This window comes from Mobula birostris, chromosome 18 (assembly GCF_030028105.1).
Source record: "Mobula birostris isolate sMobBir1 chromosome 18, sMobBir1.hap1, whole genome shotgun sequence".
Classification (NCBI taxonomy): domain Eukaryota; kingdom Metazoa; phylum Chordata; class Chondrichthyes; order Myliobatiformes; family Myliobatidae; genus Mobula; species Mobula birostris.
The window spans coordinates 13,456,983-13,482,627 of NC_092387.1; the positions used below are offsets into that span (position 1 = coordinate 13,456,983).

The 25,645-nt window shown below is 39.7% G+C and overlaps 1 protein-coding gene across 1 annotated transcript in view; it reads left to right on the forward strand.

Annotated features, from left to right (window-relative positions):
• LOC140211948 (ras-related protein Rab-8B) overlaps positions 1–25,645 on the forward strand; it is a 66,513-nt gene that overhangs the window by 34,948 nt on the left and 5,920 nt on the right. The window contains exons 2-6 of the mRNA XM_072282219.1: positions 11,020–11,080; positions 15,296–15,356; positions 16,359–16,436; positions 23,231–23,320; positions 23,412–23,477. Coding sequence (XP_072138320.1) covers positions 11,020–11,080; positions 15,296–15,356; positions 16,359–16,436; positions 23,231–23,320; positions 23,412–23,477 — 356 coding nt within the window. The remainder of the gene's footprint in view (positions 1–11,019; positions 11,081–15,295; positions 15,357–16,358; positions 16,437–23,230; positions 23,321–23,411; positions 23,478–25,645) is intronic.

Here is a 25,645-nt window from a genome sequence, read left to right on the forward strand (position 1 = left end):
AACCTGGCCACACGGCAATCAAATATCATTTGAAGATTTCTTGAAAAATGTTTTCTGCAGCTTAGTTGCAGCACATTCTATTTTTATACCAAACAATTAAAATATGGCAGTACTGTAAGGTATGCTGTGTTCGTTTTGCAGAGGTATTGGAAGTGAAAATGTCATTGTTTGTATCTAAAGGAAGTGGTTAGTTGCACTGATGTCCTGAGTTAATTGTCAGAGTTTACCACTTCCTGTATCCCTACACCGTACTGCATCCTGTCATCCAATTTGGCTCTGCTCTTTGTAAATTTGTACTTCATCCAAGTTGCATGTTCATTAGAGTTGAGTACTGGCAGTTGCAGCTTTCTGTTGAAAGTTAAAAGTGCAGTTAAAATTGAACAAGACATGTTGCTGTAGTTTCTGTTATGAGTATAGTTGCAAAAACATTTTGCTTACTGGTCAAACACCAGTCACTTGGCAATGCACCAAAATATCTCCTATCTCTAACATCACTAACATATTTGATTTGAAACTATATTATTATAAAAGAGTGGAGGGAGTTGTACTACTAATCAGGGTCAGTAACACATCTGCACCAAGCGGAGACATAAGTCACTGAGACAGTTAATTTGGGTAGAACTCAGGAATAGGAAGGTGCCATCACACTAAATGGATTATACTATGGGCCGCTGGGATGTTGAACAGATATGTAAACAGATTATATATATATAAAAAAAAGGTTGCTATCTTGTGCAATTTCAACTTCCTTAATATACACTGGGACCTCCTTAGTACAAGGGGTTTAGAATTTGTTAAGTGTATCCAGGAGGGTTTATTAAATCAATATGTGGACAGTCCAATGAGAGGAGGATCTGTACTGGAAATGGTGTTGGGTAATAAGCTTAACCTTTCAGTGGCTGAGCAGTTAGGGAGTAGTGACCACAACAACTTAACTTTCAGGATAGCTACAGTGGTATGCAAAAGTTTGGGCACCCCTGGTCAAAATTGCTGTTACTATGAATAGTTAAGTAAGTAGAAGATGAACTGATCTCCAAAAGTCATAAAGTTAAAGATGAAACATTCTTTTCAACATTTTAAGCAAGATTAGTGTATTATCTTTGTTTTGTACAATTTTGGAGTGGAAAAAAAGGAAAGAAGCACCATGCAAAAGTTTGGGCATTCCAAGAGATTTGGGCTCTCAGATAACTTTTACCAAGGTCTCAGACCTTAATTAGCTTGTTAGGGCTATGGCTTGTTCACAATCATTGCTCGGAAAGTCCAGGTTATGCAAATTTCAAAGCTTTATAAATACCCTGACTCAAACCTTGTCCCAACAATCAGCAGCCATGGGCTTCTCTAAGCAGCTGCCTAGCACTCTGAGAATTAAAATAAATGATGCCCACAAAGCAGGAGAAAGCTATAAGAAGATATCAAAGCATTTTCAGTTAGCCGTTTCCTCAGTTCGTAATGTAATTAAGAAATGGCAGTTAACAGGAACGGTGGAGGTCAAGTTGAGGTCTGGAAGACCACAAAACTTTCCGAGAGAACTGCTCATAGGATTGCTAGAAAGGCAAATCTAAACCCCTGTTTGACGCAAAAGACCTTCAGGAAGATTTAGCAGACTCTGGAGTGGTGGTGCACTGTTCTACTGTGCAGCAACACCTGCACAAATATGAGCTTCATGGAAGAGTCATCAGAAGAAAACCTTTCCTGCGTCCTCACCATAAAATTCAACATCGGAAGTTTGCAAAGGAACATCTAAACAAGCTTGATGCATTTTGGAAACAAGTCCTGAGGTCTGATGAAGTTAAAATAGAACTTCTTGGCTGCAGTGAGCAAAGGTATGTTTGGAGAAAAAAGGGTGCAGAATTTCATGAAAAGAACACCTCTGCAACTGTTAAGCACAGGAGTGGATTGATCATGCTTTGGGCTTCTGCTGCAGCCAGTGGCATGGGGAACACTTCACTGGTAGAGGGAAGAATGAATTCAATTAAATACCAGCAAATTTTGGAAGCAAACATCACACCATCTGTAAAAAAAAAGCTGAAGATGAAAAGAGGATGGCTTCTACAATAGGATAATGATCCTTAACACACCTCAAAATCCACAATGGACTACTTCAAGAGGCGCAAGCTGGAGGTTTTGCCATGGCCTTCACAGTCCCCGGAACTAAACATCAAAAATCTGTGGATAGACCTCAAAAAAGCAGTGCATGCAAGACAGCCCAAGAATCTCACAGAACTAGAAGCCTTTTGCAAGGAAGAATGGGCAAAAAATCCCCCAAACAAGAATTGGAAGACTCTTAGCTGGCTACAGAAAGCGTTTACAAGCTGTGATACTTGCCAAAGGAGGTGTTACTAAGTACTGACAATGCAGGGTGCCCAAACTTTTGCTTTGGGCCCTTTTCCTTTTTTGTTATTTTGAAACTGTAAAAAATAGAAATAAAAAAAATAATCTTGCTAAAAATATTAAAGAAATGTGTCATCTTTAACTTTATACCTTTTGGAAATCAGGTCGTCTTTTACTCGCTTAGCTATTCACAGCAACAGAAATTTTGACCGGGGTGCCCAAACTTTTGCATGCCACTTTATATGTAACCCTCTCACCGTAGGCTCGTAATGAGTTAGCTATTGCTGTGAATTCAACCTAACAGCAATATAACGCTGCAATGCATGGGGAATAATGATGAGAAGGCTATTTTCAATAAATAAACACATCTAGGGTAAATATGATTCAGGTGAATACAACAATAAAAGTTTATTTAAAGGAAAGCAGTACTGATATTTGTATGAATATTGGCACACCCATCAAAATTTACTGTTCACTAGGAAGCAATAATTTAAATCACACCAGTATAAACTCAGATCAAAATTATATTGACAAAATATATAAATATTAGTCTATAATGTGCACATAATCGTTGGAACACATTATTGTGTAATCAATTTGTTTCACTTTGTTTACTCATGGTACTGAAACCGTTTTGTCTGAAAACCAAGTCCAAGCAAGACGTAAATATCCACACCATATCCAAGGAAAAAGGCGTTGAACTTTCTCCAATGTCGTGTGCTAACTAAAAGTTATCTGCACATTCCTGTGAGATCATTGTCTGCATGAGAATTTTCCAACAGCAGTATCTGTCCTTCCAAATGGGCTCTGTGAGCATTTCACCATGTTCTTCTGCTACATTCATTGTCTGTTTCCATTCTCCTTTCTCCTCCTTCAGTACTACCCCCCCTCGAGAAAATGGCTGCCCATTCTTTTCACCGCACTCTTGCTAGAATGTTCCCAAGGCACATCCTATTGGCTAATTTAACAAGCCTAACTTAATCAACTGAACTTTATTTTAAATAGCAAAAATGACGTACTCGATTGTATAATGTAATTAAAGGAACACATTGCATATTTGAGAAAATCTGCAGAAAATAAAATGCCCAACAGAATAACTATTAATAAAATAATGCATGCTCTTAAACCAGGGTATTATATATAGATAAGGAGAGGTATGGACCTTGCAGGAGAGTTTTAAATTGGAGTAAGGCAAATTGCAAGGGCATTAGACAGGAACTAAGAAGAGTTAATTGGAATGCCTTTTTTCTGGCATGTCCACATCAGACACATGGAGGGTGTTTAAAATCAACTGCACAGAGTACTGGAAAGGTACATTCCTGTTAGAAGGAAGGACAAGGATGGAAAGATAAGAGAACCTTGGATGTCCAGAGAGATGATGAATTTAGTCAGGAAGGAAATGGAAAAGTACGGAAAGCTTTGTAAGTTAGGATCAAACTGAGCACCTGTATAAAGGCACCAAGAAATAACTAAAGTGGATTAGGAAAGCCAAGAGGGGCCATGGAAAAAGTCCTTGGCAAGTAGGATTAAGGTGAATCCCAAAGTTAATGAGTGAGAGGGTAGGACCACTCGAGGATGGGGGGGGGCGTGGAGAGCATTTGCTTGGCTGCAGAGAATGTGAGTGAAGTACTTAATGAGTACTTTGCTTCAGTATTCACGGAGGAAAGGTACATAGAGGACCAGAAGATCAGTGCTGAATATATAAATATATTGGGACCTTTAGAGGTCAAGGAGGAGGAAGAGTTGGGCCTCCTAATAAGGTAGATAAATCCCCAGGGCCTGATGAGATTTACCACAGATCATGAAGAGAGACTAGATTGCTGGGGCATTGACCTATATCTTCTCTAGGCACAGCCGAGATCCTAGAGGACTGGTGAGTGGCTAATGTTGTATCTGTGTTTAAGAAGCGAACAGGTGAAAAACCTGGAAACAATAGACCGGTGAGTCTCATGTCAGTTGTAGGGAAGTTGCTGGAGAAAAATCTTAGGGATCGGATATATGAGCATTTGTAAACCCATGGCCTAATTAGGGAGAGCCAACATGACTTTGTGCGGGGCAGGATGTGTCTTACCAACTTGAGTGAATTCTTTGACAAGGTAACAAGAAAGATTAATGAAGGTAGAGCAATGGATGTTGTCAACATGGATTTTAGCAAGATTTTTGACAAAGTCTGTAATGGGAGGCTAATCCAGAAGATCCATGTCCACGGCGAATTAGCTGCATGGATTCAGAAATGGCTTGCACATAGAAGACAGGATAGTGATTGAACGGATTTATACCAGCTGGAGGTCTGTAATTAGTGATGTTCTGCGAGGATCTGTGCTGAGACCTCTGCTGTTTGTGATGTACATAAATGGCCTGGATGAAAATGTAGCTGGGAGGGTTAGTAAGTTTGTGGATGATACCAAGATTGGTGGAGTTGTGGGTAGTGTAGAAGACTGGCAAAAAAATACAACACAATATAGATCAGTTGCTGATATGGGCAGAAAAATGGCAGATGGAGTTTAACCCAGAAAATAATGTGAGATGTTGCACCTTGGTAGGGCAAATGCAAGGAGACAATACACTGTTACGGGCAAGATCCTTAACAGTGCTGCTGAGCAGAGAGAATCTTGGGATCCAAGTTCATATCTCCTTCTGTGGCTACGCAGGTGATAGGGTGGTTAAGAAGGGATGTGGAATATTTTTATTAGTCGAGGCATTGTTCAAAAGTCAAAAGATTATGTTGCAACTTTATAAAACTCTGGTTAGGCCACATCCAATGTATTGCATACAGTTCTGGTCACCCCACTATAGGAAGGATGTGAGGCTTTGGAGAGGGTGCAGAAGATGCTTACCAGGATGCCTCCTGGTTTAGTGGGCATGTGTTCTCATGAAAGGCTGGATAAACTTGGGTTGTTTACTTTGAAGCAGCAGAGACTGAGGGGAGATCTGACAGAGGTTTACAAGATTGAGGTAGATTGAGTGGACGAGTATCTTTTTCCCAGGGTCGACATGTCTAATACCAGAGGGCATGCATTGGAGGTGAGAAGGGATAGGTTCAAAGGGGATGTGAGGAGTAAGTTTTTTTTTAACTTAGTGGTGGATGCCTGGAATGTCCTTTCTGGTATGGTGGTAGAGGCAATTACATTAGAGGCTTTTAAGAGACCTTTAGAATGGCAAATGAATGTGAGGAAAATGGAGGGATATTGACATTGTGTAGGTAGGAGGGTTTAGTTTTGGGGGGATTTTTGATTTGTAGCTGGTTCACACAACATTGTGGGCCAGAGGGCCTTTTCTCTGCTGTGCTGCTCTATGCTCTATCAAAATTGAATGTAATATTTGCATATGAATGAGATTTACAATTTCATAGCAGGGTTCTGTTTGGAACAGTGTAACACAATAAATCTAGCTCCTCACCTACATTCTTACTAGTTTTGATGGGGACTAACAGCAGTCAGCTCCATCACATAGCCACTTTTCCTGTTTTCAGCATTTGCAATCTAAATTGTCAGACTACTTGTTTGATATATAGCATTGAATGAGCAGAAACTTCCTTCAACTACTTACTGACAACATCACAAGCTATTCCCTAGTCACTCATTCCATCCTCACCTCTGTCATCCTGTCTGAAAGTGAACCAAATTATTGGCAATCTCAGTAGCAAATTTAAATTTGAGATGAACTTTGGCCCAAAAGTGCTACCACGGAATCCACCACTTCACAAATCTAATTTTGTTAAACTAACTCATGCCATTTATTACCACCTGGGCTTGAATATATCACCCATCTTTCTGAAAGACCTATCTTGTTTGTAAACTTGCTTTCCAAAACTACTGCTAATGCTTGAACCACCTTGCCTTTTTATCATCATCCCCTGCTTGACTACCTGCACACTCTCGCAGCCAAGCAACACACTCACCTTGTTTTCACATTCTGCTCGCTGTGCTCCCAGCCCTTGCACCACATCTCCCTACAGTCTCCCATGGCATCGCCCTTCACTTCTCACTGCTGTTTCCTGTTGCTGTGAAACTCTTGATATCAGTACCCTCGGTCTAATCCTCAAACTTAATTATTCCATGGCAGATGTACTTTAAACCATGCAGATCCTGATCTTTAGGATTTCGTCGCAAATGCATTTGATATTTTTGTGAAGCATTTCATAGTTTGCTGCAATTGCAGTTTAAATGTATGATGGCAAGTGAATGGGATTTGTAATAAAGTAGAAATGTTTGTGCCAGAGATAGGGTTTTCAAAATGCTTTTCATACTAATATTCCTATCTTTATTTCAAGTATCTCCCTCTCTAGAAGTTCATTCTTTGTTTCTACCCCTTTCCAAAAAATTCCTGACCTCTATCCACGTGGATAAGAAAAGGAAAATGTCATGGTATATGATAGCAAATAGGTTTCATAATGTATACTGTAAATACAGATGGGACCTACTTCAGTTAGACTTGAATACCCTTTAGTTTTAAATGCATTAAGTTGGTTAAAAAATTTATGTTGGATAGAAATGAAAATTAGCTTTAATCCTTCACTGGATTGCCTAGCAGAAGGCTGTCAAATCAAAAAGATACTTAAATACTATTACTCTGAAATTCTACCTAGTAGATCCATAAAATGCAATCAATGTTCCTGTGGTATCAAATTTGTTTTGGGAGACTTAACAGTTAAAAGTGTACTTCTCAGACAGTATCCTGAACTGCAGCCTTATCGGGTTGTCTCCAGAAACATCAAGGTTGTCATATTGAGTGACTTCAACTTCCGCAATGTAGATTGTGTAAGTTCTTTAGTGAAAAGAGGGTTAGATGGTGTGGAATGGTTTTGTGCATCCAAGGAATTCTTAGAACAGTATATGGATGGTCTGACTAGAAGAGGAGCCTATACTGAACCTTGTTTTGGGAATGAGCCTGGCTGGATGATTAACCTTTAGGAAACAATGATCATAATTCCTTAAATTTTAGGATACCCATGGACTAAGGTTAAGTATGGACTTTTTATGAAAGTATTAAACTAGGGGAGGGCAAATTACAAGAGTATTAGACAGGAGCTAGGAAGAGAACCCAGATGAACAATGCTGCAGCAGAGACCTCTATCCAGCAACCTTGGTTCAGCAAACCTATTGCTAACAATAACCTGTGATTACCTGTTAGGTGGATTGAAATATAAACCAGATCGTTTATTGACCTTGAAATGAAATGTTCTACATAAAGCCTGAAAAATTGGAGTTTTGGATTTCTTTATTTTTTTGAAATTCTGCCTTTCCAAATTTAATTCAGACATTGAATGACATTGTATCACGTGACTTTATTTCTGTTAGCATAAAGCTTGAGGCAGTGGAGTCATCTTTTCCTCAGCTCTAAGAATAAATGATTTGAGTTTGCATGCAGAAGTGTGTTTGTTCATGACGGTGGATTAACCTGCTGTTGAAACAGTGCAAACCTGGGCTGTGACCTTTCATCGTGAGGAAATGATGTGGCAGTCTCTGTGACAAGCTGTAGCTGATCTTCTTGGGTTGTGAAAGACTTGAGAGCACAGAGTAGCTTCTCATTCCAGATCAGCTGACTGTCACAAGCTTACTAGAGACTTTGTTCTAGCTATCTGTAAGCATTTGTTACAGGAATAGCTTTTTACAACTTGTCCCTTGTAAAGCAGCAGTCATTTCTGTAAATCATTGTGCTCGACCTTTGTGACTTATATCAGCTTGAGTTGTCAGTGGTGTGGGAATGCTGTGAAATGGTTTGCCAGCAATTCCAATATGAGATTGCGTGTAGTATAAGAAATCCATCGCATGTAATTATATTAACATTAATAGTATAAACTTTAAGCAGTTTAAATGTGGGTAACCTCACTGAAATGTTGCTGTGAAAATCCAAATTAAATTGTAGTCTTTAAATTGAATAACACTATACATTCAGGCTTTGATTTTTTTTATTTGAACTCGTTTAATTTACAAAGCTACTGATTTGATCAGCTTCTGTGTACAGCTTTCCTTCCTCTTTCACTAACAGAACATTTCACCTTCAGTGCTTCATCTAAAGGGATGAAGGTCCTCTACCCAAAACCCTGAAGATATAGCAGGCCATTCGGCCATTAAGGCTTCACTATTCAATCATGTCTGATTGTATTCCAAACCTGTTCTCCTGAACTCCAAACTCTTCAACCCTTTACCAATCAAGAACCTATCAATCTCTGCCTTTTTAAAAAAAACCCAATGACTTTGCCTTCATAGCCCTCTGTGCGACAAAATACACAGATTCTCCACCACTTGCCAAAGAAATACCTCCTTAACCCAGTTTTAAAGGGACTTGTCTTTATTCTGAGCCTGTGCCCTTGGATCCTAAACACTCTTACTAATGGAAACAACATCTCCACATCCACTGCATTCAGGCCTTTCAGTATTTAGTAAGTTTCAATGAGATACTCCTCATCCATCTGATCTCCAGCGGGTACAGGCCCAGAGTCATGAAATGCTCCTCATATTAAGACTTTCATTCCTGGGATCATTCTTGTGAAGCTCTCCTGGTTCTCTGCAAGGCCAGCACTACTATACTTGGATATGGGGCCCAAAGCTACCTGCTTGTCCCTCCATCTGTCTTTGTATCCTCAGCAGACTTGGCCATAATAACATCAGTTCCTTCTTCCAGGTCATTATAAGGTGGCAATGTGTGTGGTCCTAACATCATCCAAAACTCTGCTAGTCACCTACAGTCATCCTGAAAAGGACCCCTTTATCCCCACTTGACCTTCTGTCAGTTGTCTTATTTTCTATCCATGCTGGTATCTTGTCTCTGATAGCATGAACTCATTGTTCTTAGCAGCCTTGTGTGCAGCTAATTGTCAAAGTCTTTCGGATAATTTCCACTGACTCTCCTTAATTAAATCTGCTTGTTACTGACTCAATTCTAACAATTTTGTCAGATATCTCCCTTAATGAAATCATGTTGTTCTCACCCAGTTTTATCATTCTCCTTCTAATCTCTCCACACAAGTACCATTACCAGTTCTAGTCAGCTGGCATTGTAGAAAATAGGGCACGAATATGGTGATATAAGGTAAAGAACTGCTGGGTTATTTATATATATATATAAAAAAATAGAGACTATAAATGGTAGTGTAAATATGACATTAAAAGCAGAAGATGCTGAAAATAGTCAGGCAGCAACTGAGGGAAGAGAAGCAATTGATTTTTTTTTATCCATGACCTTTCCATTAAACCAGAATAGTTGAGGGTAAAAGTTGAAACACTTTAAACTACAAGAACAGGAGTGAGGGGAAAGCAAAGTGCTGCCTTCTCCACTTGTCTTAAGGGAAGGTGAGTAAAGATCTCTGAACCTATGAATTAGGCGCAGAAGTTGGTCACGTAGCCCCTTGAGTCTGCTGGACAGTTTAATGTTTATAGCTGATACAAAATGTACTTGCATCTACTTGCGATGATCTGCTCCATTATTGGTAATCTGAGTACTACATTAACAAAATTCAAAGGCCCTGCTTCCACCATGCGTGAGGACTGATCCTCTGAGACAAAGAATTTTGCTTCATCTCTCTGAGGTGGTAACTGTTCAGATTCTCCCACAACCTGAAACGTCCACCCTGTCAGCTCTCCTCAGGACCGCATCACCACTGGTTCTTCTAAACTCCAGCAGATGCAAACCAATCCTGCACAGTCTTCCTGAAACGGCAACCCATTCTTTATAAGCCATTAAATCTTCTCTGAACTACTTCCAATGCATTACACCTTGAGATGTAATTACACCTGGAGATGAGCTATTATCTTCCAACTTCCTGCATTTTCACTCAGAGTTGAACTGCACGTGCATGTAACGAGAGCTGTATAACTCATCTCCTTCTACCTTAGGCCACGAACCTATCAATCACCCTTGCTGAGGACCACCTGGAGGTCCAAGATGCTCTCGTTACATGCACGTGCAATTCAACTCTTTGAGTGATAATGCAGAAAGTTTGAAGTTAATAACTCATCTCCCTTAGGCCACAAACTTATCACCCCTGCTGTGGATCACTTCTACAAAGAAGGGATCCGTATGCTCCACGACCGCTGGACTAAGTGTGTACATATAGGAGGGGCTATGTTGAAAAATAAAAGTGCTAGGTTTTCTAAAATTGACCCCTACCTTAGGCCACAAACTTATCAATCACCCCTCATGTAAGGACCTATCAACAAGTGAGTATGGAAATGAAATAGAGGATTAGTGATAAGCAACTGAATGCTCAGAATTATGATTGAGTGAAGGTATGTGCAAAGCAGTCACCTCAATCTGCTGTTGGCCTCTCCAGTGTAGAAGAAACGATGTATTTGTCATGTGTACTACTTACTGTACGAGCTTCGTGTTAGCAAAGAACGCTGGTGTACATGACCATAAATAAATTTGAATCTAGAGCTCACATTGTGAAAGTGAATATACCAGAAAATTCAAGTATACTAGGATTTTTTTCAATCAATTGCTTTGCAATATGAATATTTATATAATTACTAAATAATTATTACTGGTTATTTAAGTAGACCCACTGAGATTTCACTAACACTGACTGGCTAAGTGCAGTAAAATGAATCATGGTTTCAGAGGAAGTCACACCAGTTTGCAAGAAAATCTAGTGTGGAGCGATTCTGTTTGATCAACGTGAGATGAGTAAAAATGTATAAATATTTATTTTACATTTCCAATTCATTTGGCACTTCCATTTTGCAGGAATTGATTTCAAAATACGAACAGTGGAACTAGATGGGAAGAAAATCAAGCTCCAGATATGGTAAGTATTAAAGATTGAATGAATGTAATTTTTGTTTGGTTAAAATGGAACAGTTACTGATCTAAATGTGATATTGGATTTGGGCTAGATATATGTTACAAACAAGAAAATGCTCATTAATAAACAACATTATTGGGAAAAAAAATTAACATTTCAGATCAATGGTCTTTCATAGCTTCTTGAGATTGTAACCAAACTGGAATTCCTCAATTTAAGTTCCAGTAAGAATGAAAATCTAATGCAAACCAGCAATGCAAATTTGATTGTAAAAGTACTAATTTTAATCAGGAATATGTTTAGTGTTGGTTTGATCTTCTGCACAATTGCCTATATCAAGAATACCCTCCTTGATGCCAGTGTCCACCATGTGCCCCGTCTGGCTCCGCATTCACAGGGAATCCTGTAAACACCAGCCATCCTGAGTCCCAGGTCACCTTTGACCTGCATAAACTGCAATTTGAGCTTCCTTATGGGTTTGTCGATGGTATTAATCCAATATTTCTTCAAGAACCTAGCGATCCTCCTAGAAACTGGAAATACAGAGAAGACGGGTGGCAGCGATGGGATCCTCCTCGTTAGGTTTCCTGGATTTTCCGTTGGCCCTTTTAAGGGCTCAGTTGATTTCCTTCACCTTGTAGCCAATCATTGTTCGTAATCGACTTACTTCTTCGTAGAGCTTCTCCAGGTCCAAAATCGTTTTCGCATAGAAAAGGGTCCTATCATTAACTCAGACTTCATCTATTTAGTTTTAGCAACTTCATTTCGTCTCTATTTCGCTATGCCAAATGTACTCATCTTTGCTTTATCTGTATGTAATACCTTAAAACCTTTAGGAAAAACCAAGCATTTATAACACCTATCACATAATTATTTCAAAGGTTTTAAGATGTGTCGATTATGATCTAATTTTAGAATTTTGCTGATTGATCATAGCTAGCGTTTCTATAAAGTCTTTGGTTTAGTGCCCTCAGAAGGAGACTTGTAGAGTGGGACAAAAACAAGACTGATTTGCAGTTTCTATGGAGAAATAAATTCACTTCTCCAATACAGCTGGAAAGACCGTCGTGTCAGGTTACCAAATTAGAAGTAGATTTCTTCACGCTGCACCTGATCTTTGAGAATCAGAGGGGAGAGCAACCTTTAAGCTGGAGAAGCAAAACTGTGGGTGATTTAAAGTGGTTAATCCATGAAAGAGAAACTTTTAGCAGTATTACATAATTGAGCTCAAAGGACCATGAATTCTGCATCTTAGTGATCTGGGCTAAATGGTTGAAATTATTTTGTAGAATGCTGAGAAGTCTAATAACTGAAACATGTCACCACCATATGAGTTAATTCTAGATTAATTAACTGGACATGCAATATATCCTTGACTAGTGAATATCTTTTCAAAAATGTTTTAAACATTTTCTGCGACTGTACCAATACAAACTTGCTGTAGAGTACAACACAAAAATAAATTAGATCTGTGGAATCGTTTTAACTAAATTCTCCCAGATACTTAGCACATATTAATCTGTAGAAATGCTTTTAAGATGTAGGAGTAAAGTGAAATGTCACAGTTAAGTGATCAGTCAAGGAATAATAGGTTTAGGCTGTAGGGTGAGTAATCAGATCTTTACAATATAGCACAGCCTCAATATAACTTCCCTCTTTATTTTGTGATTTCAGGTATCCCACCCAAATATTATCATGACCCCATTATGGAAACCAAGCACATGTTAGTTTTCCTTATTATACAGGTCTTTTTTAATGTAGGTGTTAAAATTGTTCCCTGACGGCCATGTTATGAAGGTTGCACAGTAGTTCACTATTCCTTTGAGAAGGTGGGTGATTAAGATGGAGTAGTAAAGACGTTACAGTCAATAATTGCTAACATTTTAGCAGAACTGAATAGAAAAGAATAAAACCACTTAAAACCACTTAACGACCACATTGCTGTTTTTTTTTTGCATGATTTGAACCTCTCATTGATGTTTCCAGCAAGTGCATCACAACGGATTATTGAACAGTCTCAAGATGCATTGCTTTGAATTATCTGGGAACACCAACAGCTACCTAACACAAATATATTTCCTACAAATCTGAAAAACATGGTTTTATTTCAAATACTACTTTATTTTTCTGTTGGACTGGACAGCACTGTGAAGAGTAAACCCACACTGATCTGTAACTTGTGCTGGATCGCTCACATTTGGATATTGATGTTTTTGATATGGTGAAACATGCCTTCAGTTCAGGATAATGAGGGGATCAGAGTAAGAACCGTATTACCCAAAGGGTGTGTGGAACTTGGAATGCACTGCCTGGGGCGGTAGATCGAAGTGCTCTCACAGCATTTAAGTGTTTAGAGGAGCATTTAAGTCACCAAGGCATAGTGTAACTTATGGTCCAACTGCTGGTAAATCGGATAAGCATAGGTAACTACTTGGTCGGTATGGAGACCTGGCGGGCCAAAGAGCCCATTTCTGTGCTTTACTCTTTAACTAGAGCCATAATAAAAGCTCTTCTCCCATGATTGTCCTCTGATCAATCATTTTTGACATTTAATCTGTCCTGCAGTCTACCACATCCATCATTCTCTCCTCTTTCTTGCTCTGTGCTGTAAATTTATTTTTCTTTCATGTTACACTGCAGATTTAAAACAAGATTGAAACCTAATGCTCACCAGGTTTTAAGGTGTTTTAATCTCATATATAGAGAATCCTCTCAGTGGTTTGGTTAGTAATACGTTGAGCTGTAAATTTCATGTCTTATAATTTTTAGAGCTTTTATGGTCTTTTTCTACCAAAAAGATCAAAAGATCCATTTTGCTGTTTTTCATGAATTTACCAGTAGACAGAAGAATAAAGCTAAAAATGGTTTCCTGAGTATACCCATGGGCCCATACGAATTGTTGGTTTCTCAAGTAAGTCAAACAGGTGCTTTGGAATATGCCTATTGGCACAATAAATCTACATTGGATACAGTCTCATTGGCTCTTCATGCAGCTTTGGATCACTTGGATAATACTAATACTTATGTCAGGCTGCTGTTTATTGACTATAGCCCGGAGCTTAATACAATCATTTCCACAGGACTGATCAAAAAGCTTCAAAACCTGGGCCTCTGTACCTCCCTCTGGATCCTCTACTTCCTCAGTGGAAGACTGCAGTCTATGCGGTTCAGAAATAACATCTTTACCTCACTGACAATCAACATTGTGCATTTCAGGGATGTGTGCTTAGTCCACTGCTCTACTCTCTATATCCATGAATGTGTGGCTAGGCATAGCTCAAATGTCATCTATAAATTTGCTGATGACACATCTATTGTTGGCAGAATTTCGGATGGTGATAAGATGGTGTACAGGAGTGAGATATATCAGCTAGCTGAGTGGTGTTGCAGCAGCAACCTTGTACTCAACGTCAGTCAGATCAAAGTAATGATTGTGGGCTTCAGAAAGGGTAAGACAAGGAAAAGCATACCAGTTCTCATAGAGGGGTCAGAAGTGGAAAGAGTGATCAATTTCAGTGGGTGTCAGCATCTCTGAGGATCGATATTAAGGCCAACATATCAATGTAGTCACAAAGAAGGCACGACAGCGGCTGTATTTCATTAGGAACTTGAGATTCGGTGTGCCACCAAAGACACTCACAAATTTTGACAGATTTAACATTCTGACTGTCTGGTATTGAGGGGCAGCACTGCACAGGATTGAACTAAGCTGCAAAAAGTTGTAAAATCTGCTCTATCATGGGCCTACCCAGCATCAAGGACATCTTCAAGAAGCAATGCTGCAAAATTCTTCCTCTGCCACCAGATTTCAGAATGGACACTGAACAGATGAATACTACCTGACTACTTACTTGCACTACTTAGTTAATTTTATTTATTTTTTTACCATAATTCAGTTTTCACTATTATGTATTGCAATGTGCTGCTGCATATCAGCCAGTTTCATGACATATGCCAGTGATATTAAACCTAATTCTGATTCTGTTCCAAATTGGAACTGCTGATGAGAGGAACGAGCGTTGAATGCAATATCAACTCATCAGTGCTATGGGTTCTGAGAAGAGGAAGTTGCAGACTGGTATGGGGTCTTCAGGGTGTCTGATCAGTTACTTACTGCAAGCCAACCTGCTCAGACCGCAACCTCTTGCAAATAATGATGGGAACACAGGCAACTTAAGTTCAAAAATTTTGATTAAACTATCCTCTCTTTCTGATCAGGGACACAGCAGGTCAAGAAAGATTCCGTACCATCACAACCGCATACTACAGAGGAGCTATGGTAAATAGTCTTTTCTAAGTTCTGTGTTCTAAATTAGCACTGCACACAATTACAATTGAATGTTTACAATTTTAATAGTTAATAGATAAATGGGAAACAATATAACCACTTTCTGCCCCTTAATTACTTTTATTAACCCCCTGAGTTTGTCTATCGGAATAGCGTAATGTTTGCAAACCTACTGAAACCCTCATGTAGAACTATGTGGTACAGGGAGCTGGACTGCATATGAACCTCACACATAACGACAAGAGTCTGAGGTGAGATAGTATATCAGTTTCCAATTGAATGGAAAGAATGAAATCTAGTCCCCGAGACTGGTAGGGAAATATGCAAGCCCACTTCATGATTATATTACTTGTTATTTATTATTATCAGTAGCGAGGGTGGAAGCATCAGCTCTGGTTGTCTATCCAATAAACTGTTTAGCACTAGTAAGTGCAGGCTCGGGTCTAACCAATGAGCTATGCATGCAGCATACTATCAAGTGCAGGCATATGCCTATACTTCCTGCCTGGACAATTGGTGATACACTGTCTATTTATTGCAGGCCTGTGTAAGTAGAGTTCTGTATTTTTTATGCCTTTATGGCAGCTAGTCATTGAATAAACTGTGAAATGGGTTGTCTGTCAGGTTTTCACGAGAAAAATTCAGTCTTTTCTATTTTGCTGTTCTATATATTCTGAAACTTTTATTTGTGAAATAACTTTTGCCCTCTGGGGAATATTTCTAAACAAAATTTACTAAGTTTCCTCCCTAATCTACACAGTGTATCCATCAAAATAAAGCAGGATAATGTTTGTATATAACATATCTGTTGCCTCCTGAGGATCTACGTCTCGTCATCTCTAGAATGTCCTTTAATTTTTTTTCTATATTGACCAAGAATTTCACTCAATTAACATCATGTTCATTGGCATGTTGCTGATGTGCTGTAGATTGATGAAAGCAAAAGTGGAGAAATGTGCATGCTATAAATTTTATTTTTGACCATATTTCTAGGGAATAATGTTGGTATATGACATAACAAATGAGAAGTCTTTTGATAACATAAAGAACTGGATAAGGAATATTGAAGAGGTAAGTAACAATTTGTTCAAAGCTTTGATCTGTCAGCAGTAACCAGTTGACTTATGTCATGAAAGGCAGAACATTAAAGCTTAACTCAGTTTCTAGACTAGTTTGTAGGAAGAAAACAAAATTGTGATCTTAAAAATACAAAAGCTAATGTAAAGTTATAAAAGTTGGGCTGTTTGTGTGGATACAACTTCCAATAAATCTTGCCTATTTACCTTGATATTAGGCTGATGGGTAAGAGGTTGTGTACTATGATCTCAAGTATTGTGATGAAAGTACTAAAGCATATGTGCATCTTGCATTCCAGAAGAATTGAGGTTGGCAAAATCCAATATTATTCTGTCATAACTCTGTGGATCTAATTTTGGAGATCTGATAATGAATTCCCCAAATGTATTATTTCCAAATAGTAATTTCATTTGGATTTGATTGTCTCCATAAAGTGTGCTGTGCTAACTGGATGCCACGTCTTAAAGTTGCTTAGTTGCTGGTTTAGTATTTCTATACAAGTCCTCCCCTGCTTACAAGTGCCAGACTTGTGTACAGCCCATATATACAGACAAGCATTTGGGAAAGTGGAGGGATGGATTTGCCTGCAGCTGCAGGCATTTTCTACCAAGGTGAGAGCCCTGTTCACAATATAATTTCCAACTTGCAAACTGAGTTATGAACAGTTAACAGGAAATGCAAGTCTACAGATGCTGGAATCTGGAGCAACAAGCACAATGCTAGGGGAAGTCAGTGGTTCAGGCAGCATCTGTAAAGGGAAATGGACAGTCACAGTTTTGGTTTTAGATCTTCACTGTAGGATGGGGGGGATTTGTAGAGACTTGATCTTTCTTTTCCTTCCACATCACCTCAGTTTAATGACTCACTTTAGTCTCTTGGACACTTCACTTCAAAGTACATGTATGCCACCATATACAACTTGAAATTCATTTTCTTGTGGGCATTCACCGTAAATCCAAAGAGAGACAATAGAATCAATCTAAAACCACACACAAGACAAACAATCAAAAAAAACTGCAAGTAAAAAAGAAGAAAAGTAATAATAAATAAAGCAATAAATATTGAGAGCATGAGATGAAGCATTCTTGAAAATGAGTTCACAGGTTATGGGAACAGTCCTGTCTTGGTATGAGTGAAGTTACCCCTTCTGGTTCAAGAGCCTGATGGTTGAGGGGCAGTAACTGTGCTGGACTAAGCTTAACTACTACTTTTTGTAGGCTTTGGTGTTGGTGTTTCCATACGAGGCCATGATGTAACCAGTCAATGTACTCTCCACCACACATCTGTAGCAGTTTGTCAACGTTTTAGCTGACGTGTCAAATCTTCACAAACGTCTAAGAGAGTGGAGTCACTGTAGTGCTTTCTTTGTAATGGAACTTGCATTCTAGACCCAGGACAGATCCTCTTAAAATCATAACAGCAAGGAATTAAAAGTTGCTAACCCTCTCTCAGAAAGTTAGAAGGCATGGGATCCAGGGAAGTTTGGCCAGGTGGATTCAGAATTGGCTTGCCTGCAGAAGGCAGAGGGTGGTGGTAGAGGAAGTACATTCAGATTGGAGAATTGTGACTAGTGGTGTCCCACAAGGATCTGTTCTGCGACCTCTACTTTTCGTGATTTTTATTAACGACCTGGATGTGGGGGTAGAAGGGTGGGTTGGCAAGTTTGCAGACGACACAAAGATACTGTTGTAGATAGTGTAGAGGATTGTCAAAGATTGCAGAGAGACATTGATAGGATGCAGAAGTGGACTGAGAAGTGGCAGATGGAGTTCAACCCGGAGAAGTGTGAAGTGGTACACTTTGGAAGGACAGACTCCAAGGCAGGGTACAAAGTAAATGGCAGGATACTTGGTAGTGTGGAGGAGCAGAGGGATCTCGGGATACATGTCCACAGATCCCTGTAAGTTGCCTCACAGGTGGATTGGGTAGTTAAGAAAGCTTATGGGGTGTTAGCTTTCATAAGTCGAGGGATAGAGTTTAAGAGTCGCGATGTAATGATGCAGGTCTACAAAACTCTGGTTAGGCCACACTTGGAGTACTGTGTCCAGTTCTGGTCACCTCACTATAGGAAGGATGTGGAAGCATTGGAAAAGGTACAGAGGAGATTTACCAGGATGCTGCCTGGTTCAGAGAGTATGCATTATGATCAGAGATTAAGGGAGCTAGGGCTTTACTCTTTGGAGAGGAGGAGGATGAGAGGAGAAATGATAGAGGTGTACAAGATAATAAGAGGAATAGATTGAGTGGATAGCCAGTGCCTCTTCCCCAGGGCGGCACTGCTCAATACAAGAGGACATGGCTTTAAGGCAAGGGGTGGGAAGTTCAAGGGGGATATTAGAGGAAGGTTTTTTACTCAGAGAGTGGTTGGTGCGTGGAATGCACTGCCTGAGTCAGTGGTGGAGGCAGATACACTAGTGAAGTTTAAGAGACTACTAGACAGGTATATGGAGGAATTTAAGGTGGGGGCTTATATGGGAGGCAGGGTTTGAGGGTCGGCACAACATTGTGGGCCGAAGGGCCTGTACTGTGCTGTACTATTCTATGTTCTATGTTCTATTCCTTAATGAGGACTGGCTCATGGATCTCCGATTTCCTCTTCCTGAAGTCAGTCAGCTCCTTGATCTTGCTGACATTGAATGAAGGGTTGTTATGGCAGCACTCATCCAGATTTTCAGTCTGTCTGCTATATGCTCAATTCAACACTACCTTTGATTTGGCCAATGACAGTGGTGTCGTCAGCAAACTTAAATATGGCATTAGAACTGTGCTCAGCCTCAGCCATAAGTATAAAGTGACTGGAGCAGGCACCTGTGCTGTTGGTGATTGTGGACAAGATGTTGTTGCCCATCCAAACTGACTGAGGTCTGCAAGTGAGGAGATTGAGGATCCAGTTGCACAAGGCGGCATTGAGGCCTAGGTCTTCGAGCTTATTAGTTTTGAGATGATGATACTACTGAATGCCAAGCTGTAGTTAATAAAGAGCATCCCAATGTATGTAGCTTCACTGTCCAGATGTCCCAGGCGAAGAGCTGTTGTTGACCTGTTGTCACGGTAGGCAAATTGGAGCAGATCCAAGTCGCTCCTCAGCAGGAGTTATGTTTCATGACCAATCTCTCAAAGCACTTCATCACAGTGGATGCAAGTGCTACTGGACGGTAGTCATTGAGGCAGGTTGCCGTGGTCTTCTTAGGCACTGGAGTAATTGAAGTCTGTTTGGAGCAGGTGGATGCTTCAGACTGGCAAAGTGAGAGGGTAAAGATATCAGTGAACACTCCAGTCAGTTGATCAGCATAGGTCTTCAGTACTCCTGCTTAGAATTCTGCTTCTATGCTTGATTTCACTGTCTCTAGATTTTTAGTTATTAGTGATACAGTGTGGAGAAGGCCTTTCTGGTCCTTTGAGCCACGCCACCCCAACAACCCTGATTGACCCTAACCTAATCAAGGGATAGTTTACAATGACCATTTCACCTGCCCAGCATGTCTTTGGACTGTGGGAAGAAACCGGAGCACCTGAGGAGGACGTACAGAGATTCCTTATGGAATAGCGTCAGAATTAATCTCCAAACTCCAGAACACCCCAAGCTGGAATGGCATTGCGGTAACTGCTACACTTACACAACTCTTTTTCGAAAGCCTTCCAAAACTCTTCATGCACTGCACAATCCTGTTTTTTTAAAAAAATAAATAAATCTCAGATTGCAGATGCTGGAAGTCTGAAACAGAATTGCATTACCTTCATCAACTCCATTAATTCGTTAAACAATTCCATCAAATCATCTGAGCACCATTTACCCTTAAGTGTTGTATTACCTTAATCAATCAATTCTGAGATCTATGATTTTGAAAACACTCTCACCATTGGATTAATCAGTGGTCGGCAGCTGCTGAGCCTCTGTCTTGATCCTCTATTGGAAAAAGCTCCTCTGGTGCCATCCTCGTAATCTAACACTGTGTCCTCAATATTCTCCCATACTTCCCTCAAAATCGTAGTATAGTGCCATATGGTATGATTTAAGGACACCAAGATCAATATATCTTCCCCACCCCATTGCCTTACCAATTTTTAATATTTCTAGTGTCCCAACTGTCTCCTTCATTCTTTATTCATGAACACCCTCTTCCCCAGTGAAGACAGATGCAAATGACTCATTTCATACTAATTTCCTCCTCCGGCATCTAAGTTCCCAGTTTTGTTCTTTGTGATTCTTGATCTTCTGTGCACTACTTTACCATTTATACAGCACTCCTGGATTCCTATTTATGTTGGCAGCTTATGTTTTCTCATACACTGTCTTTGCTCTCTCACTTTAATTTTCACTTGCCCTCTTTTACTATCAGCTGGTTCTCTAATGAATTTATAACCCTACATAGCCTAAGTGGATATCAGGTAGACATAAGGAAAACTAATTTGCAGGTCTATGAGAAAAGAATATTGTAAACAGAACCATCCTTGCTGCTTTACAAAGAACTACCATGAACTGCTTGGGCTGTTTATCAATTATGATGATTTCAGTTAGTGGTTCAGATGATCCTGACCAGGTATATTACACCTCTTATAACCTTTATACCTCCTTTTTAAATGAAAGCCAAAATAATTTTCTCCCTGATTAATTATTTGTATGTTTTTTTGATTGTGAAAGAGCAAGATAAAGTCTAGCACCTAACAACTCGGAAATGTGCTAACAGCAGCTGAAATGTCATGCTTTGGCATCTAGTTTGATGCAGGCTTATTACAGAGCACAGAATAAACCTAACGCTTGTCATGGCGTTGTGATTTTTGTAGTCTCACTTGCTTTGTTTTTTAATATAGATTTCCATGGCAGGTAACTTTTAGAAAGCACTTACGATTTGTATTTACCCATTACATGAATGTAGAGTTAGACATTTGAATGTATAACAAAGTTCACCTTGTTACACTTTCAGAAACTTGGAGACCATTTAGCCACGCAGACCATTTATTCTACAGGCTAAATTCTTGCCAACATGTGGTATACAAGGAATATCACCAAAGTTACTGTTTTGCAAATCATTTTGTCGCTTTTAAATACATTTTATTCTTTTCGGAGTCACGGGATAGTTTAATGTAAGAGCAATCAAACTTGTCCCACTCCCCCACCTTTCTCACAACAGCTCAGCAAATCCTTTCTTTTTATATGCATTTCTAGTTCACTATTGAATGCTGCAATTGATTCTGCCTTCAATACTGCTCTAACAATGCACTACAGACCTAAGCAGTCATTTTTTAATTCGTATCTTTTTCTTAATTTATTTTGCTGCTGATGGGAAGACTTTCTTTCTGTGCACTTTTTATAATGCTGTTTGCATTGTAAATACATGTGGGTATTTATTCACATTGTATTCCGTATACAAACTTTATCCTTGAACTTTTTTAAATATATGTCTTTATAATTGTTGAATTTGCTGTTTTGCATGTTGCACCTTGACCAAATCATACAGCAAGTTCCTGATATATGCAAATATGTATGGTGAATGAAGTTGGCCCTTGATTGTTTTTAAAACTGAAGATCCCCTTACTTTTCAAACACTTGCTGATCCTACCAGCAGACTATGTATATGTCCCCCCCGAACCTCATTGTTCTAATTGTGCCCACTTATTTATATTACTTTTCTTTACTGTTTTCTCCAAGTTAACATTTTGCATTTTATCTGTCAACTATCACCCAATTCCACCCCAGCCTGCCTGTTTCTCCTTAGTCAATTATCTTCCCCAGTTCACTATGCATTCCACTTCTATACCTTCCAGCAATGATGGTGAAGAAAGACAACCAGATAGTGTGTGTTGTTTTGCTGTGAGCCACTGATAATCACTCTGTGTCTGTAGTTTTACAAGGATGAGTGACACTGGGGGGGAAAAGTTGTACCCAACCTGAGCATTGGGGAACGTAGTTTGTAGTTGATAGTCCTGAGGCAATTTTCTCTTCAGAACAATTAAGTCCAGCCTTCAAATTTCTAAAGTGAGCAGAGAAATTTATCCTGCAGTCTCCACTGCTAATTTGCACAAACTGAGCACTTGTGTTTCTGTCTGCTTTGTGAATTTGAGTTCAGTTGGTCACTATACGTTGCCTCACCTTTCTTTTACTTAACAGCAACCAAAGAAAGGCAGAGATTCACATATTCTTTATTTGCTCATGTTCCTGACCTGAGTTGGAGAGATTCTAGTTTAAAAGGCATTTAGAAGGTTGTGGTTATGATATTAAGACCATAAGACAAAGGAGCAGAAGTCGGCCATTCGGCCCATTGAGTCTGCTCCGCCATTTTATCATGAGCTGATCCATTCTCCCATTTAGTCTTACTCCCCCACCTTCTCACCATAACCTTTGATGCCCTGGCTACTCAGATACCTATCAATCTCTGATAGATATCATTCAGAATTTGTATAACTTGTATAATTTTGCTATTGAGAAGTTATCTGATTCAAATCTGAATGTTTAATGAAGTTGAGGGACAAACGTAGTAAGATTCTGCCACCTTCACTGGAAGGGATGAAGGAGTGAGGGGAAAAGGAATTGGAAGTCAGATATGTTATGACCTCATTCTACAGGCTCTTGCTGAATCATTCAAAGTTGCCTTCTGTAGTCAGTCTGGCTTTTTATCAGCGTGAGCCATTTCTTCAGTTGATGGGTTTTTGTGGGAACACAGATATAACGTGTATGCTGACATGGAAACTGAGCAATGTAGATGCCAAAGTGAATCTTGGCAATTTTAAAATTAGTGTAGTGAAATTAGTTTTTTTTTTGGATTGAGTAAAATCTTTTTTGTTTTTAGCATGCGTCTTCAGATGTGGAAAGGATGATTCTGGGCAACAAATGTGATATGAATGAGAAAAGGCAAGTGTCAAAGGAGAGAGGGGAGAAGGTAAGGCAATAAAAACTCATCTGTTTAAGATTAATCGCTCGGGTATGTTTCTCTATGTTTTTAATCGATGCTTATTGTTACTGTTCCACAGTTAGCGATAGATTATGGGATTAAATTCCTGGAAACCAGTGCAAAATCCAGCATAAACGTTGAAGAGGTAAGAACCTGGGAAAATATTTGCGTACTGATGCATAGATTAAATGTAGAAACATAGAAAATAGATGAAGGGGTAGGCCATTCGGCCCTTCGAGCCTGCACCGCCATTCAATATGATCATGGCTGATCATCCAACTCAGAAACCTGTACCTGCCTTCTCTCCATACCTCCTGATCCCTTTAGCCACAAGGGCCATATCTAACACTCTCTTAAATATAGCCAATGAACTGGCCTCAACTGTTTCCTGTGGCAGAGAATTCCACAGATTCAACCCCTCTGTGTGAAGAAGTTTTTCCTCATCTCGGTCCTAAAAGGCTTCCCCTTTATCCTTAAACTGTGACCCCTCATTCTGGACTTCCCCAACATTGGGAACAATCTTCCTGCATCTAGCCTGTCCAATCCCTTTAGAATTTTATACGTTTCAATAAAATCCCCCCCGCCAATCTTCTAAATTCCAGCGAGTATAAGCCTAGTCGATCCAGTCTTTCATCATATGAAAGTCCTGCCATCCCAGGAATCAATCTGGTGAACCTTCTTTGTACTCTCTCTATGGCAAGAATGTCTTTCTTCAGATTAGGGGACCAAAACTGCACACAATACTCCAGGTGTGATCTCACCAAGGCCTTGTACAACTGCAGTAGTACCTCCCTGCTCCTGTACTCGAATCCTCTTGCTATGAATGCCAGCATACTATTTGCCTTTTTCACCGCCTGCTGTACCTGCATACCCACTTTCAATGACTGATGTATAATGACACCCAGGTCTCGTTGCACGTCCCCTTTTCCTAATCGGCCACCATTCAGATAATAATCTGTTTTCCTGTTTTTGCCACCAAAGTGGATAACCTCACATTTATTCACATTAAATTGCATCTGCCATGAATTTGCCCACTCACCTAACCTAGCCAAGTCACCCTGCATCCTCTTAGCATCCTCCTCACAGCTAACACTGCCGCCCAGCTTCGTGTCATCCGCAGACTTGGAGATGCTGCATTTAATTCCCTCATCTAAGTCATTAATATATATTGTAAACAACTGGAGTCCCAGCACTGAGCCTTGCGGTACCCCACTAGTCACTGCCTGCCATTCTGAAAAGGTCCCATTTATTCCCACTCTTTGCTTCCTGTCTGCCAACCAATTCTCTATCCGCATCAATATCATACCCCCAATACCGTGTGCTTTAAGTTTGCACACTAATTCTCCTGTGTGGGACCTTGTCAAAAGCCTTTTGAAAACCCAAATATACCACATCCACTGGTTCTCCCCTATCCACTCTACTAGTTACATCCTCAAAAAATTCTATGAGATTCGTCAGACATGATTTTCCTTTCACAAGTCCATGCTGACTTTGTCCGATGATTTCACCGCTTTCCAAATGTGCTGTTATCACATCTTTGATAACTGACTCTAGCATTTTCCCCACCACTGATGTTAGGCTATCCGGTCTATAATTCCCCGGTTTCTCTCTCCCTCCTTTTTTTAAAAAGCGGGGTTACATTAGCCACCCTCCAATCCTCAGGAACTAGTCCAGAATCTAAAGAGTTTTGAAAAATTATCACTAATGCATCCACTATTTCTTGGGCTACTTCCTTAAGCACTCTGGGATGCAGACCATCTGGCCCTGGGGATTTATCTGCCCCTGGGGATTTATCTGCCTTTAATCCCTTTCATTTATCTAACACCACTTCCCTACTAACATGTATTTCCCTCAGTTCCCCCATCTCACTAGACCCTCGGTCCCCTACTATTTCCAGAAGATTATTTATGTCCTCCTTAGTGAAGACAGAACCAAAGTAGTTATTCAATTGGTCTGCCATGTCCTTGTTCCCCATGGTCAATTCACCTGTTTCTGACTGTAAGGGACCTACATTTGTCTTAACCAATCTTTTTCTTTTCACGTATCCATAAAAGCTTTTACAGTCCAGTTTTTACAAACATTTGTATTTTCCCTGCCAGTTTTCTCTCATAATCTTTTGTCCCTTTCCTAATTAAACCCTTTGTCCTCCTCTGCTGAACTCTGAATTTCTCCCAGTCCTCAGGTGTGCCGCTTTTTCTGGCTAATTTGTATGTTTCTTCTTTGGAATTGATACTATCCCTAATTTCTCTTGTCAGCCACGGGTGCACTACCTTCCTTGATTTATTCTTTTGCCAAACTGGGATGAAGAATTGT